This window comes from Ochlerotatus camptorhynchus, unplaced genomic scaffold (genome assembly GCF_037179485.1).
Source record: "Ochlerotatus camptorhynchus isolate MF236.1 unplaced genomic scaffold, CSIRO-AGI_Acam_v1.1 ptg000257l, whole genome shotgun sequence".
In the NCBI taxonomy this organism is placed as follows: Eukaryota; Metazoa; Arthropoda; class Insecta; order Diptera; family Culicidae; genus Ochlerotatus; species Ochlerotatus camptorhynchus.
Window position 1 is genome coordinate 519,538 of NW_027040747.1, and position 18,029 is coordinate 537,566.

The following is an 18,029-nucleotide window of genomic DNA, read 5'->3' on the forward strand; positions in this document are numbered from 1 at the left end:
AGAGGAGCAACATCTGATTACAAAACAACCGTCATGCGGATGCCTCTATCATTCGAAAAAGCGATTTTGATGATTCGATTTGAATGGTTTGAGGTTTCATTCAAACAGAGGATGATGTTTTGGTACAGTGTACATGCCCACACAATAGTACCAATCCATACCTGTGGAAGTGCTCATAGAACACCAAGTAAAGAGCTAGTGTGAGCCCCAGTGGAGACGTAATAAAGCAAAAAAAAAGAAGAAGAAGTTATCGAATGCATTTTTGTTAATTCCATAATGAAAAGTGACGGTTTGCAGCAAATTTACCATCCTTAATCATCACAAATAGTTTGCTTTTTCGTTATAGTCTCTTTAACACTCTATGGTCATTCGTGACTTGTTCGGGGATGAGATATGAACTCGTGACTTTTGCGTGACCACTACTTCGGAGCCGTCCCCAAAATACCAAGCTTACTTATGACTACTTAACAGAAGATTCGACATTTATCCTCAGAAAAAAAGAAACTCTTCAACGAAAGAACTAAACCGACGCGTAAGAACGAAATAACAAAGCATCTTCAAATACGAGAAGCAGAGGAGAAACACAGAACATAAATGTACAAAGCAAAACATTTTACGATTAAGTGCGAGCGCAGCAACTGCAGCAGCTAAACAAGCATGAACACATTAAAAGGAAAAAGAAGAAAAGAAAACAACTCTACTAGAAGTAAAGCAAATATATATATATTTAAAGAAATTGCCTTCTTGTCATGTGGAAACACAACCTCCATAAGTGAAATTTTTATAGTCGAAAACAAAACGAAACAAACAAAAAACAAACAACATTTTTAGGCAAAAAAAAATTAAACAAAATTTTACCCGTTCGTGGAAAATACAACGTTTGGCCTAGATTGTATTTTTCCCTAAGGCAAAGCAAAGGAAATCCTATTATGTTAGCAAATGTTGGAGACTTTTTCGGATTGTTCCGTTTTCCTATTATTTCTGTTGAACAAGACCAGTTTATGTCCCTGAAGAACTGACGGAAGAGAATTGTGTAACATCCAGCAAACTCAACTGACACTCAAATGTAAACAAACCATTTCGGCACTCAAACGGCAAACGTGTGAGACAGACGGAAAAAAAGGGCTAAGAGACACTTATATTTTTCGATCCCGGTAAACAGGTAACGTTTCGGAACATTACAAAAAACAACTTTCGGCGAAAATGTAACACAAATTCAGTTCAAAATAATCAGTTTAGGCAAAAGAAACCTTTTAGACTAGCGAAAAAAAAAGATAAAATCATTGTAAACGTTTCGGCCAATGTGTTCAAAAAAATGAAAAGCAAAATTTAAAGAATACAAAAAGAGAGTAAAAGAAAATATATTTAAATTAAATTAAAAGGAAACAAAAAAATTTTAGAGAAAAAGTGCCTTCCACCCCTTTTTATGAGAAGAAATTTAATATATAAATTACTTTTAAAAACCAAATCGAACAGAGACAAACAGAGATAGTGAAAACAAACAAGAGAACAAAAGAAACCAAGGAGACATGCATAAACTGTTTTATATCTTTAAAAGAAATTTTTAACTTTGGAATTTAAGACAAAATTTAAACGTTTCGGAAAGTCGTTGAAGTTTTCTGTTTAGGTTGAGATCGAGACGCGGAAAGCCAATCGCAGAAGGCGTTGCGTGTCACGTGGCTCGTCTCGTCCGTTGTTTACTTTTCTTTACGTTGGAGGAGAGGTTATTTTCCAAGATGAGAGGTTGTGTCATTTCAAAACAATTTTTTTTTTCTACGTGTGCACTGTGTAATCAAATGACAGGAAAGAGTTGCTATCAACATAAACATTGAATGCTTTCACACCACACTCACACACCCACAAACGATACAAGCGATGCGGAAACTTGTACATGCACCTGCTAATCTACTCTATAAACCAACAAACAAACAAACAAACAACAGCAAGTCGAAATAACCCAGAGCAGCAAGACGGAGGACTTGAAACAAGAAGCTTAACTTTCTCTACCACCTTTCATCAACAACAAACGAAATAAACAGAATATCAGCAAAACAAAAAAACAAAACCGTTATATCGATGTACTATAGCGTAAAATACGAAACCAAAACTGAAATATTTGAAAAAAGCAAATAATCACCACTCAAAAGCAGAAACTCAAAATAGTGACCGCAAACCAGAGCAGCCGTGATTCATAGTATTATACATTCTTCAAGAAGCATTATTTAATACTAACTAATTGGACGCGAATGATCACTATTTTAAAAGCTATTCAACTGAGACTACGATTATGTAAGATACAATTACATGGAAAAGAAAGAAAAGGAAAAGAAAAAGAGAGAGTAAAACGTACTACATCCTACCGCAGTTAGACATTTTTATTAACAATGAATGCAATTTTTGTATGTAAATCGGAAACGTCCCATTTCAATCAAACGGAACCGAGAGCAGTCCACCCACTTTCCTTTGATCTCAATTCTCTTCAGTTACACTCAAAATCCCAATCCCAAAAATAGTAACTCGGTTCCATTCCCAAAATAAACAGAAAATCAAATCCGATAGCAGTTGTACTCTCTTAGTAAACTATTGAAACAAAACAAAAAATCACAGTAGACCGAGAATTGAAATCCAAATAAACAAATACAACCACAGATGAAAGTCTACTAGCTAAACTCTTATGTGTATGTGTAAAGTGGAATAAAGATACTTAAAAAAAAGAAGCAACATGTGAACATATAATTGCGCGATCGAAATCATTGAAAACAAACATAAAATAGCTCAAACAAAGAAAACAAAGAAGAAGAAAAATCGCATTCATGCATTTATGACACCTTGTTTGACACAACTGACATGCGCTCTGTCAGTTGTGCTTTCGGTTTTCAGTTCGTCTAGAAAGAGCATTCCAAGGCAGGCAGCAGCAGCATCAAAGCAAGCATTGTTTTGTTACCATTGCAAACAAAATAATAAGAATCAATTCAATGCACAAACATAAACACAAATCATGTTTCATGCTTAGGCTATATATACATATTATTTGTCACTTTCCTGTACAGATGCTAAACTTAATGATAATGAAAGATCAACCCAAGATGCAATAGGTTTTTGTTAAAGTTCAATCTGTACAATATTTTTTTTTTAAATTAATCATACTTACCGAACCGTGTAATTTATTAACCTTTAAACATAACCAGTACATTTAAGTAAGCTAAATAGAAACCTTATTAGAAAAAAAAGGAAATACAAAGGATGAAAAAACAATAGATGCAAGCAGAACCACGTTAGTGTAAACTCTGTACAACTTTCCACGCTCAGATCTACTGTTTTTTTGTTTTAATTTATTACACTTACTGCTAACAAATGTTTTAGGAAACCAAGCGCATAAGCAACCGTACATAGATGAACGATGTTTATTTTCCTGTTTTTAGTTTTTAGGAACTGCCTATAGCTCATTTATTAGTTGAAGAGACAGCGCAGCACTAGTTTCATCTCCGGAATAATATAAAAAAAAAGAAGAACAGGAAGAAGTAAAACCAGATCGTTTTCTTTCATTTCATGGAAGAAACTGCATAGCAAAAGAAAGAAAACATAAACACACACTCCCACAAACCGGTAGTGAAGCAAAAAGCTACATTAAAGAAGATAAAAAAAACTAAAGATAACATGAGATAAGATTAACAGAATAAATGAAAGAAAGAAAACCGGAAGAAAAAAACCGTGGGAAGAAGAGAAACACAAACAATTTATCAAATAATCATTAGTTGGCTATTTGTCACAGTGTACCAATTTATTCGATATGGAATATAGTTTAAAATAATGCAGCGCCGGGTTGTATTTGATCGGTGTAGAAGAGATATCACATTCCTGAAAGTGTCCCGAGCGAATCGGACCTCTTCAAATTTTGGATGGGAGTTGAAGGGGTAGTAGCAACAATCAATACGAAACTAGCTTTTAAATTGGCTCACTACTTGACTAGCCTATTGGTCCCAAGCAAACGATTAACGTACCCTATTCTAGTTGAAATTCTATTACTACACTATGTTTGTATTGATTCGCTATGAAAGTTTGACAGATAACATCAGGGGTGTGTGGATTCATGCAGAACATGCAGGGGTGAGTGAAATAGCTTGGGACTGCTTGGGACCGTTGTTCTGGTACTGAGTGAGCCAAAAATAATAATGATTTTCTTCGGGACCCAGTGGTCTTAGAGTTACCTCTATGGTAGTAGTGTATACTGCACTGAAATCATGAAAGTAGATCGTTGGGACTAGTGTTCATCTTCAATGAACAAATTCTGGTGACCTCATGCAGTTTGTGTAATACCGGCGCCTGCCACGTCCGAATGCAGGTCAATTAAGAAGAAGGAAGAATATTGATGGCGTATTTACCTTACCAATCAGGCTAAGGCCTTGTTGCCCTCTGCTGTCTGAAACATATCGTCTCCACTCTACTCGATCCATGGCCACACTTCGCCAGCCTCGTAGTCTGCTAAGGGTCCGCAGGTGGCCTTCTACACGATCCACTTTACCCACTGCGCAGCCCTTCTTCTTGTTGTTCCTGTTGGATCGCTTCTGAGAACCACTGGGTCGTCGTGCGGCATTCTTACGACGTACCCAGCCCACCGTAGTCACCCAATTTTTGCAACGTGGACTATGGATGGTTCTCCCGTCAGCTGGTCAGTCTGAACTCGGGGTGCGAGGCTAACATTGTCTTCCCTTGAACCTCTTCCTTTCATGTATTTTGTCTTTGATGCGTTAACGGCAAGTCCAATCCGCCTAGCTGCAGCCTTCAGTCTGATGTACGGTTCCGCGCCATCGTCTCAAAGTTCCGTACTATGATGTCGATGTTATCGGCGAAGCCAAGAAGCTTAATGGACTTCCTGAAGATCGTGCTCCAGCTCTTCTGATCACACCTTCTAACGCGATGTTAAATAGCAGACACGAAAGTCCATTACCTTGAAGTAACCCCCGTCGAGATTCAAAGGGACTCGAGAGTGTCCCCGATACTCGAACAACGCACATCACTCGACCCTTCGTCGCCTTGACTAGTCGCGTCAGTTTATCCGGAAATCCGTACTTGTGCATAATCTGTGGATAATTGTACATAATTCACATGGTGAAAAGTGAAAATTGAACATTTTTTTGGTTTGATGGCTCGAGGATCTGTGCCTCATATCCGCCAGTGGCTGCAAAATTTGAACATGGTGACGCTTACGTCATTTTTTTATTTCAGGTGGATACACTGTAACTGGAAAATGCCCATTAATGAGTACAATTTCACCCATTTTGAAGAATAGTAGGTTAACCCATTTAATGGGTAAAAAAGTTACCCATTAATGAGTAACTAGTACCCATTAATGGGTAAACGATACTCATTAATGGGTAATGTTTTACTTATTTAACCTTTAACCTACTTTACTTCAAAATGAGTGAAATTCTACTCATTAATGGGTACTATAAAGTCAGAGTATTGCCTACGTTTTTGAACCTACAAAAAAACCAATTTAAAAAATTGCTTGCAAACTGTACTGTAAACGTTGCAATAATATGGTATGGTCGATGCGGGTCAGATGAAGAACGTCACATGAAACCTGTGGAGGGTTACAGAACTTCTTTAATGTCGATGCAGCCCTCACTTATTCCTTTTTAACCTTCCTAGTGCATACCTGAAACTTTGTAACCTTAAATTTCCTCCCTTTTCCTAACTTTCGGAAACGAACATTTTGCTGCCAAAGGAAGCTTCCAGCGACCTCTAGGAGTGGGCCTACAGAATGAAACTCGCTCCCAAAAATTCATTTTTGAACCAATTTTTCCAATTTGGCCATTTAGGATACCTGGCACCGGTTCCGATAGGGCACAAATGGAACACTTCCAAAACCTCATGTACTGGTATCGTCCGATGGCTCAAAATTATGATGTTTCAACCGAAGTTTCAACCAAAAGCAAATATACATCATGCCACGAACAAATTGGTGGATCTGGCCACATCCGGTACCCAGACCCGATTCCGGAAGGGCCCCAAATAGGACACATCCTAAACCTCATGTACTGGTATCGTCCGACAGCTCAAAATTTATGATTTTTCGTTCAGAAGTAAATAGACATCATGTCATGGAGCGACATGTTGATCTGGCCACATCCATAATGTCATGGCCATGGCATAATATCTACACGAGGATTTTGGAAGTGGCCTTTTTGAATCCCTATTGGAACCAGTTCCGGGTTTCTAGAAGTGGACAGATCTATATGTTGACCGATGGCATGATGTCTAATTACTTCAGGATGAAATATCATTAAATTTTAGCCGTCGGAAGGTACCAGTACATGAGGATTTGGAAGTTTCCTTTTTGGCTCTCCCGGAACCGGTTCTGGGTATCCAGATGTGTGTGTTCTTCTGGATGAAAAATGATCAATTTTGAGCCGTCAGACAATACCAGTACATGATGTTTAGGAAATGTCGTTTTTGAGCCCTACCGAAACTGGTTCCGGCTATCCGGATGTGGCCATGCTTTAGGAACGTTAAGCAAGCAATAAGTGCACCAAAGATACCAAAACTGTTCGACGGAAATGTGCACTTTTATCACACTTGTTAGATTATTTTAGCAGTCCAGTTTCAGTTGCAATTAGCAATGCAAGGACCCGTTTTTCGATCAGCCGCTTGTAGAAATCCTTCCTTTAAAATATTTACTGAGCCGAGATAATATTTTCAACATTCGGCCACCATTTTTTTCTGCAATGACAAGAAACAAACACTGAATTAAAAACTCATCAGTCAGTCCGCATCGTACTCTCTTGCCGTGCGGATCTATTTGCTTTTTGCTGAAGGAAGTGTTACTACTACCTAAAGCTACAACAAATTTAAACAACACTTTTCAGTGCTCAACCTGTAAAATTTCTACCTTGTTCAACTCTTATTCCTCTTCGATCCTTGTTTGGACCCTACCCGAGGTAATCCTTCTTGGATATCGATTTGGAAAATTCCTCTTCGATCCTTCAGATTCTTATAGTAATCTGCTTGGAAGTCGATTTGGATAAAAATTTACTGCCGCCATGGCGCCTAAACGCAAAAGAAAGGGGCAAGCTCTTGACCCCCCTTCTGATGAAATTAATTTGAGTAATCAATTTGATTTGCTCACGGATGATGAGAATGATCCATCATCCAAGAAAAATTCTAGTAAACTTTCCCGGTTTAATGCCAAGAAGGAAAAGATTCCCCCTATTGTGATAACCACTTCCGATTTCCATGCTCTTCGCATGGAACTTTTGAATTTCGTGAAAGTTAAGTTTTCACTACAAATTGGACGTCGGGGTGAATGCCGTGTATTGGCTGAAACCTTGGACGGATTTAAATGTCTTCTCAAGTATCTAACTGAGAAGAAGCACAATTTTTTTACTTACGACACCAAAACTGAACGTGTGTTCAAGGTTGTCATGAAAGGACTGCCCAGTGGTGAATCCCTGGATCAGATCAAAGATGAACTGGCAAAATTACTTGGAGTTGTGCCACTCCAAGTAATCAAAATGAAAATGAAATCCCGTCCTGGCGATTCGCGCAACGGGATTTCTAATGATTTTTATTTAGTTCACTTCAAGTCTAGTGAACTAAACAATCTTAAGGCCTTAGAAAAAGCTAGCCTTATGCTCCATGTCCGAGTGAAGTGGGAACACTTCAGGAAGACTGGAGGAAATTTCCAAAACCTCACTCAGTACCGTAAGTGCCAGGGATGGGGTCACGGAACTAAAAATTGCTACATGCCAGCTAAATGCATGAATTGTGGTGATTCCTCTCACGCAAAGGACGACTGTCCTGTGAAGGAAGATCCTAAGAAATTTAAATGTTCAAATTGTGGTGAAAACCACAAATCCAATTTTTGGGAATGTAAGACTCGCAAAGCGATCCTACAATCTCGTTCTAACCGACAGGTAAGAAACGCTCCACGTTTCCGACCAGGTACAAATTCCTCTGCTGTTAACAACGGTCAGCGAGGAACAAATTCTACATTCGTACCTGTAGGTACAAATATCACCCCTGCTTCAAATTTTTCATCTGTACCTACTCCCCTCGCTGCTAACAATGTTCAGCGAGTTAATGGAGCTACCTATGCTGCTATTGCAGCGGGTAGAAATCAAAATACTAACCAAAGTAATTCTAACGGAAATTTTGACAATTTTGACTTAGGAAGCATTACTGCCCCTAAAATGGAATTTTAACAGAAATCATTAATTGACATGATTTCTGATATGCTTAAATCTAACTCCATGTTTGATGCTATTCAAACTGGAGTAAAATTTGCAAACCATATTGTCATGACTTTAAAATTCAGTAATGGATTTTAAAGCATTAAATATTGTAAATTGGAATGCTCGATCTCTTAAAGATAATGAAGACGAGCTATTTAACTTTTTGAGAGTTCATAACGTGCATATTGCCGTTATAACTGAAACGTTCCTTAAACCTGCCCATAAGGTTAAGAAGGACGCAAATTACTTGATTTATAGAAATGATCGTCTTGATGGACCCTGTGGTGGCGTTGCCATCATTATTCATAGACGAATCAAACATAACATTCTTTCTTCATTTGAAACCAAAGTTTTTGAAACTTTGGGGGTTTCTGTTGAAACAAAATTTGGACAACTTACGTTTATAGCTGCCTATTTGCCATTCCAATGCGTAGGCCAGAAAAAGAATTTTCTCAAGGGTGACCTCCAGAAACTTACCCGTCATAGGTCTAAATTCTTCATTATTGGTGATTTTAATGCAAAACACCGCTCATGGAATAATGCTCAAAGCAATTCCAATGGTAATATTCTGTTTGATGATTGTTCTGCAGGTTATTACACTATTCAATATCCAAACAGCCCAACATGCTTTTCTTCTGCAAGAAATCCCTCCACTATTGATTTGATCTTAACTGATTCATGTCAGCCGATTGGTTACCCATGCTGACTTCGGTTCTGATCACCTTCCAGTAACTTTTGAAATATCCCAAGAAATAATTTGTAATCCCAACAGCTCTACTTTCAATTACCATAGAGCTGATTGGGAGCAGTATCGAACATTTATGGAATATAACTTCGATCCAAACATTCCGTTGCAAACCAAAGATGAAATTAATTATGCTCTTGAATCTCTGACTACTTCTATAGTTGCAGCAAGAGCTGCCTCAGTACCAAAATGCGAGGTTAAATTCGATTCAATTATAATAGACGACGATCTTCAGCTCTTGATCCGTCTTAAAAATGTCCGTAGGAGACAATATCAAAGAACACGCGATCCTGCCATGAATGTTATCTGGCGGGATTTACAAAAACAAATTAAAATGTGATTCTCTGCCCTGAGGAACAAAACTTTTGAAAATAATATTTCTAAATTAGACCCGAGTTCCAAACCCTTTTGGAAACTCACAAAAATTTTGAAAAAACTTCAAAAGCCTATTCCAGCGCTTAAAGAAGGTGGTAAAATTTTGATCACAAATTTGGAAAAAGCTCAGAAACTTGCTAAGCAATTCGAGAGTTCCCATAATTTCAGTTTGGGTCTTACTAGTCCTATTGAGAATCAGGTTGCTCGGGATTTTCTGAATATTTTCTCTCGGGAAAATATTTTTGATGATTCCTGGGGGACTGATTTGGACGAAGTAAGGTCTATAACTAAAAAGTTTCAAAATATGAAAGCTCCAGGTGATTATGCAATTTTCTATATCCTCATCAAAAAACTCCCAGAGAGTACCTTGTCTTTCTTGGTCAAAATGGAAGATTTCTCCCAACGCTTCCAAAACTCAACTTATAATATTTCCACACAAGCCTAGAGCTTCGTTTTTGAAACCTAGTAGTAGTCACATAGTCACTATGAACGGAGTTCCAATTTCCTGGTCAAACCAAGTGAAATATCTTGGATTAATACTTGACCAAAAATTAACTTTTAAAAATCACATTGAAGGCATTCAAGCTAAATGTAACAAATATATTAAATGTTTGTATCCTCTTATAAACAGGAAATCCAAACTTTGCCTGACGAATAAACTTCTAATATTTAAACAAGTTTTTAGACCGGCCATGCTTTACGCTGTGCCAATATGGTCTAGTTGTTGCACTACCAGGAAAAAAGCACTTCAAAGGATTCAGAACAAAATTCTGAAAATGATTTTGAAGTTGCCTCCCTGGTACAGTACTACCGAGGTACATAGAATTTCGAATGTTGTGACTTTAGAACAAATGTTTAACAAAATAATGAATAATTTCAGGCAAAAATCGTTGCAATCCTCAATTGCAACGATTAATTCCATTTATACTTAGATAAGATTTAGTTTTAGTTTTTTAGTTTTAAGATATCAATTGTTATACTGACATGCAGGTATAAAAAACCTGTTTAAAATACTTAATTGCCAAGACATGAACAATGTAAAAACACTTAGATATATATCATAATAATTAAGGCTGGTACGTTACTGCAGTAACTGGAGCACCTAGGTTAAAAATGAAATGTAATTTATTTTGAATTTGGAACAAATAAAGAGAAAAAAAAACTCATCAGTATCTTGACAGCGGGGAAATATATAGCGAAATATCGCCAATATTTTTAAACCCGTCTAATCTTCTCAATATATGAAATATATATTACAATGTCTTCCCCCTTGCTCACTACGTAGCGCTAGTATACACATGAAATTCTCGCATGTGGTTTGTATCGAGATCCTGACCAGATAGAAAGTTACTGTCTCCGACAAAGTTGTTCAGGAGGTCAAAGCCTATTGCTTGGTGTACAATAGTTGAGAATTTCCTAAGCGTCTTGCGCAAAGTTTTTCAGAAATTCAATTTGTTTTCACATCATTGCGCTTGTATACACGTGCAATTCTCGCATTAGATATATTTCGAGACCTGCTAAACTGTCATGGGCAAAGTTATTATTATTATTATTATTATTATTATTATTATTATTATTACTACTTTGATATCTTCATCCGACAATTTGTTGTCTTAATGAATAATTCTTAGCATCAACATCAATTCATTCTTCTTAGCCTTGAGCGAAATTGAACAGAGTTTTCATTGAAGTCAAACAAATTATAAACATCGTTGAAATTGCGCATGACTGCACGTACTGGCTCGTTACCGTCGTAGTCCTGTCGCCAGCGTGGTAAGCGGAGCTTTCGCGTTCTTCCTCCTTCGTTCCAGCGTTTCCAATCCCAGTAGTTGGCATCTATTCTCGTAGGGTGGCAGATTAACCGGGTCATTCCACGGTAAGTTGCGAAGAGCGTATCGCACAAATTTGCGCTGAACGGCCTCTATGCGAACGATCACGGTGATATGAAACGGATCCCATATAATACAGCCTGTCTCGAGAATTGGACGAACAAGACTAACATACAGCAATTTCAATGTGTAAGGATCTTGAAACTCCTTTGTCACCTTTCCAATGAAACCAAGCTGCTGTCGTGCCTTCGCAATAACATCTTCGTGTTGGTTCCTGAACGTGAGACTTGAGTCCAATGTAATTCCAAGATCACGCACTGTCTGCACGCGTGATAGGGTGGTTCCGTCGATGACATATTCATATTGAAGAAAATTTTTCTTGGGGTGGAAGCTAATGACGTGGCATTTAGGTACGCTGAGGGTCATATTGTTGGCACGACACCACAATGCAAACTTGTCCAGTGCCTCCTGGAGTCGCAGACAGTCGTCTTCGTTTTCAACGATCACATAGATTTTTGTATCATCAGCATAAATAAAGTAACATCCATTTTCCAGAAGCACAGTTGCGTCATTGATGTACAGCGAAAATAGCAACGGTCCCAAGTTACTTCCTTGAGGTACACCGGAGGTATTGCAGAACCAGTCAGAATACGGCACCAACAATTATCTTGCAATTTTCTGCACAAACACTGACCCAGGCATGCTCCATTTGATGCTCATTTACCGGGAAAACCGACGACGGGATGTTTTTTCTAACCGCGCTGAGGGCTCCACCGGACCGTTTCTTGTTGCTAGTAAGTGCAGTGCGGTCACCTCGGTATACCACGAAGTTGTCACCAAACAGTATCCGGGACGGAATAACATCGTCGAGCCAAGTACTACTCGGTCAGAACTACAACGTCGTATGGAGAAGTAGAGACGGCAGTCAAGAAATCCTCGATTTTGCTACGCAGCCCTCGAACGTTCTGGTCACAAACGAAGTGACAGACGACTTACTGGCGAAGAAATCCATTAAAATAATGTGGTTCACTGTAATAGAATTTTCTTGGAAGCTTGTGCCATCATCCACCAGATGGGTTAGTTTTTTTGTTTTGATTTGAACAAAGTTGATTTTGTGTACAATGATTCTTTGACAGTGTGCAAGCGTATTATTTTGTCATTTTTTTATGCATTTCAGTTTTGAGTAGAGTGAAAGAGATAGAACCAGAACATTCTAGTACATTCGGTTAAAATGCTAGTTCAATCTAGTAGTAGTGTTGCCATGTGGTACACTGAAAAATTGCAATAGCAGGTTAGTCACCAAAGTTTTTGAGCCGCTCCGTCTGTCACTTCGTTTGTGGTTCTGGTAGTAGAACGTCAGCCCGGAACCTCGCTGGGTGTGGCTATTCTGAAACACCATTCCTTTAGTTTTTTGTGAAAAAGAACAATACATTAACTTAACTGGACTGGGGGCCCGGTGGCCCCCATTCTCCCCCGGTGGTCGTACGTCATGTAAGGTGGTTATTGAATGGATGATGATTGCCGGTTTTTTGAATAATCCTCGAACTCTCGAAATCAAATTCCTTTTGGCCAGGTTTCGGGTAGCAATGCAGTGTCTTTGAAATCGAGCGGTAATCCAATTTTGAAGGAGATAAACGTTACCCTAGAGAGGTCCTTATCCTTGGGCACCAATTTCACCGCTTTCACAGTGTCGCTCATATTCAAACAGCCTTCCACCACTTTGTGGATATCCTCAACGGACACTTGAGGGTGAAACCCAGAGAGATGCAGCCAGAACAGCGATGTGGATTCCTCGGGTAGTAAACGTGGAGCAGTCAGACCGTCGATATTGATATCCGCAGCCCCTTGCTCGGCGAACGTTGCTTCCCCGGTTCGATGTTTCTGATGTTGTTGATTTCTTTGGTGACTGGCTGCATCTTCCACAATTCCGGCTTTCTCCAAGAACATTTCAATTTTGTTGTTGGTATCTTCCAGTTGACGATCAAGCTTTTGAAATCCAGACTTCGAGTTGTTGACACAAGCGGACACGGTGTCGGACAATGACTGGACGTTTCCATTCAGCTCGTGCATCTGCTGTTTGAGGTCATCGATAGCCGTGATACCATCATCGTTGGAACAAATTTCCTTCAGCGAGCGGTTGTTGACGGTAGTTTTACACTCACTGCATATCCAAATGGTGTGTGCCAGAATAGTGTCGTGGGTTTGCCTTGTCAGTCCACAGCAAGCGTAGTGATACATATGCTCACAAAAGCCTACACACTTCGCAAACTCAATGCCACGAATAGACTTCGAGCACTTTCCGCAGTTTTTCGCCATGATGATTTTGGCAGAGAGGCACAATTATAATTTGATGAATTAGCTGGACTAATATACACAATTTAGTTTAAACTTGAGTTTTTTGTGACACGACGGATAATGGATAGTAGAACAAAAACTTAATATACACTTAATACGGAGATTTACAAACGAAAAACTTAAAAAATATTCAGACGGTAAAAGTTAAAAACAACAGTCCAGCAGTGTTGCCAGAATTCATATGTTGTTGTCCAGTTGTCCAGGAGATCAAAACTTTTTCGTTGGTCTACAGTCCAGAATTTTCTCACTCTTCGCATATATAATATCTCGAGATCCTGAACAGCTAGAAATTTACTGTTTTTGGCAAAGCTGTTAAGGAGATAAAGATCTTTTGGTTGATGAAAAGTAGTTCAGAAATTTTTCAAAACTTGGCGGGCAATTCTCGCATATCAAATATCATAAAATAAAAATACAATTTACATCATCCTAAGTGGGATAAGACGAATATATTCTGGATTTCTTCTACTGGTGAAGAATTTCATGCAGATTTGTGGATACATAAATTGGGGTGAGTCGTTCCACTTGTATACCTCTGATAAATTAGTGGTAACACGTATCTCAGATGGAAAACATTATCTTAAAAGATCAATATCGCTGAAACTTCCACCAAATGAATGTTTAGAGTCTCCCTTTAATTTTAGACTAATTTCAAAATGTCTAGAACCAAAAAAAAATCCCTGTACGTAGTTAGAAAATTCTGAACTACTGTCCACCAGCGATAATACTATGATCTCTTGAACAACTTTGTCAGAGACAGTAACTTTCTATCTGGTCAGAATCTCGATATATTCCATGTTGTAATCAATTAAGTCAAATCCCATGTAGTATGGTCACAGTTTACGCGGGTTCCATTTACATTTTCCCTATTATCCGCATTTTTTAGGTGTTTACTGTAATCAAAGTTTAGCTTGTTTAGATCAAAACAAGTTTTTTGATAAATACTCGTTTGTTTCAGGTGGTTCGCTGTGAGATCATTATTCTCGCTACCACTTCGAAACTTTAAGTGCACAAATATCAGCTTCCACGGCACGTACTACAATGAAACTGTTACTCCACGTTTACTGCGCTGCAGCATACATGCAGTAGCAATTTCAGGTGAAATGGAACTTTAATTTCCGAGATTTGTGCAATTGAAAATTCGAGGTGGAAGTGCATTTATAGCCTACGTGGTGACCATTTGTGGACTCTACGAGGAATCACCTTCAGATCGATTGGTAACTCAGCAACAAAATGGCAATGGAAAACTCATGTGCGTTGTACAAAGTACAACCAACAATCAATACGAAACTAACGATTTTAAATTGGCTCACCACTTTAGTAGCCTATTGGTCCCAAGCAAACGATTAACGTACCCTATTCTAGTCGAAATTCTAGTACTACGCAATGTTTGTTTTGATTCGCTATGAAAGTTTGACAGATAAAATGAGGGGTTATTGGTTTTTCCTATGTTTCGAGGGGTGATTCTACAAGCTTGGGACCGAAGATAGTACCAGAGGTGAGCCAAAAAGTTGAGCACGTTTCTTCGGGACCTACTTGTCTTAGAGTTATCTCTATGGTACAACAGTGCGAGTAACGGAGGGTTAAGATTAATTACTATAAAATACAGAACAAATGCTCGGATAAGCTTCCGGTTGACCAAATTCGAAATGCTAGGCCTTTTGTTTAACGCCTACCATCAAATTTTCAGAGATCCAGTTTGCCTTACACTACTTTTCGCTTCCAACCGTTTTTGGGTCTACTTCAGGTTCCACTTAACGATGGCCCAATATTTTTCGATTGAGTGGAGCTCCTGCCCGTATTTTTTATTCAGAGGAGCAGAGTGACAGGCAAGTTTCTAGAATAAACTTCTAAACGAAGAGGTTAAATTACGTTGCATTATACTTCTCATAAAAAAAAAAAAAAAAAAACAAAACAAAAATACAATGATTTTCATTGTCATTGTAACCTTGATATTTACTATCAAAACATTGGACATTATTGTTGATTACCATAAAATCACAACTAAATTTATGGTTTACAATAGGCGTTGGTCATGGTCATGGTCATGGTATATGAGAAATTTACAGTAAAAAGGGGGGTTGTTAAGCATCTTAACAATAAAAATACTGATTTTTCTCGAACAAATTTGATCTCATCACAATAATGTTCATTGTTTGAGCATTGTATCGTTTAAAATCGATATTTATTTTATCTCCCGTACAAAAATTTAACAATAAATTTTACTGTACTCGAAATTCAACACCAAAAATCATTGTAATTTCGTTGTTTTATAATTATAATTATTTTATTCATTGACAGAATCTCGGTTTTAAACGAAAAAACTGCTTTTGAATTTCCAACTCTGCAACTAGACGATATAGCTCGATCATCTAGGCGTACTTAATGCGCCTGCATGCAGAGTATCCTTTCACATCATCTCTCGACCGTTGAAACTGGCTCAAAATTTAGTAGGATTTCACATTTTTGTAAAAAGTGCGGCTACTTAGAACTGACTAAACGTAAGCGTTATTAAAAAATATATAATAATAGCGTTCGTGCGTTTCATTTCAATAACCGAAAGGTAACGGGAGTACGTGTCGACAATAGTCAAAAATTCACCTGACCCAAATCCCGGAATGGAAAGGAAATCAATTTGAATTACCTCCCAAGGACCTTCGGGTAGATCACGGGATGAAAGTGGTAGTGGTGGGTTTTTCCGTGATAACATACAGCAAGTTTGACAGTCCTTAACAAACCTCTCAGTATCCGATGCCATCCCTGGCCACCAGAAGAACTCTCGCATAATTCTTTTCATCGCAACCTCACCGACATGTCCACCATGTGCCGAAGACAAAGCCTTTATGCGTAAAGAATTGGGTAGAACAATCTTATCATCCTTGCAAATTAAAAACCCAAGATGATGAAGATTCTTCTTTTGCGCTTCGTACTTACGTAGCTCACGAGGCCATCTATCGTACGCTAAGGCCTTGCGTAATTCTACCAGTACATCATCCACTTCAGCTTCGATCTCTCCAAGAGAAATCTCCATGTTTCCTGTATCCAGCGCAAACAGAATATGACCCTCGTCGCTGCTGTCGTCAAACGGCTGTGCTTCTTGAGAAGACTGTATTAGTCGCGATAAAACATCGGCAATGTTTTCGTCCCCTGGAACTCGCTCCATTGTAAAGTCAAATGGCTGGAGACGCAGAGCCCAAGCCTCTGCTCGCGAAACTGCCCGCTTACCGATTTGATGATTGCATCCGAATATGAACTGGTTTGCTTCGGCGTCCGTCCTGACAGTAAATGTTCGGCTAGTTAAGTAGAAGGCAAACCTTTCGACTCCCCAAACAACAGCCAAGGCCTCCCTGTGAGTTTGTGGATATCGTTGTTCAGTGGTCGTTAGCGCTTTTGAGGCACATGCAATGATTCTAGGAACATCTTTATTGTTGAATTGGACCAAGACAGCTCCAAGTCCGATTGCAGACGCATCGACGAACAATTCCGTTCTGTCCGCAATATTGAAGTACCCAAGCGTTCGGACCAGATTTAACGCTTCATCCTTAAATGACAAGAACTCGGCATCCTCATCATTTGTCCAGTAGAAATTTTCTGCGTTGGCAAGTGCTCGTAGCTTCTCGGTCCTAGTAGCCCGATGTGGAACAAACTTGTCTACAAACGTCACTAACCCTAAGAAACTCTTCACTTCTGAAATCGTTTCCGGCCGGCGAAAGTCTCGTATGGCACTCAATTTATCGTCTTCTATTTGCCAGCCATTTGAGGTGAGCGTAAACCCCAGGAACTTGACGGATTGGGTACGGAAAGTGCACTTGTCAGTATTGATCCGAACATTGTGCTGATGAAGACGATCTAACACAGCCCTCAGATTTTGATCATGTTCTTCCAGGGTTCTTCCGAAGATCAAAATGTCGTCCAAATAGTTCTTTGTTCCCTTACAACCTCCAAGAATTGTCCTCTGAAGGACTTCCTGGAATATGTCCGGTACGTTGCACAACCCGAAGGGCAACCTAACGTACCGGAACATACCAAACTCTGTGCAGAAGTTCGTCAGGTGACGACTGTTCTCATACAGCTCAATATGGAAAAACGCATTAGACAAATCTATAGACGAAAACCATTGGGCTCCATCCAAATCAGCCAGGATTTGCTCCAAAGAAGGCATGGTAAATGGTGACCTTTGAACGTACCTGTTGGGCCCTCTTAGATCGATCACCAGCCTTATATCATCCTTTCCTTTAGGGATTGCTAACATTGATGAGCAGAATGAAACATCCATGCCATCCGTTACCCGTTCAATTATGTTTGCTGAAAGGAGTTGATTAAGTCGTTGTTCAACGATGGGCTTGACAGCAATCGGGATATTCATAAAGATGTTTCGACATGGTGGTCTTGTTTTGTCGTAGCATATCTCCACGGGTGGGATATTAAATCTTGGAAAGATTTCATCCATCGAAACCGTTGCGATTTCATTAGAGTCATACCAGGATCGTGGTG

At 38.9% G+C, this 18,029-nt stretch overlaps 1 protein-coding gene across 1 annotated transcript; it reads right to left on the reverse strand.

Annotated features, from left to right (window-relative positions):
* Window positions 1-12,737: 12,737 nt before the first annotated feature.
* Window positions 12,738-13,421, reverse strand: LOC135705105 (uncharacterized). Its single transcript, XM_065226678.1, has one exon. It carries the CDS (start codon window positions 13,419-13,421, stop codon window positions 12,738-12,740), a length of 684 nt encoding a protein of 227 aa, XP_065082750.1.
* Between the last annotated feature and the right edge of the window lie 4,608 nt (window positions 13,422-18,029).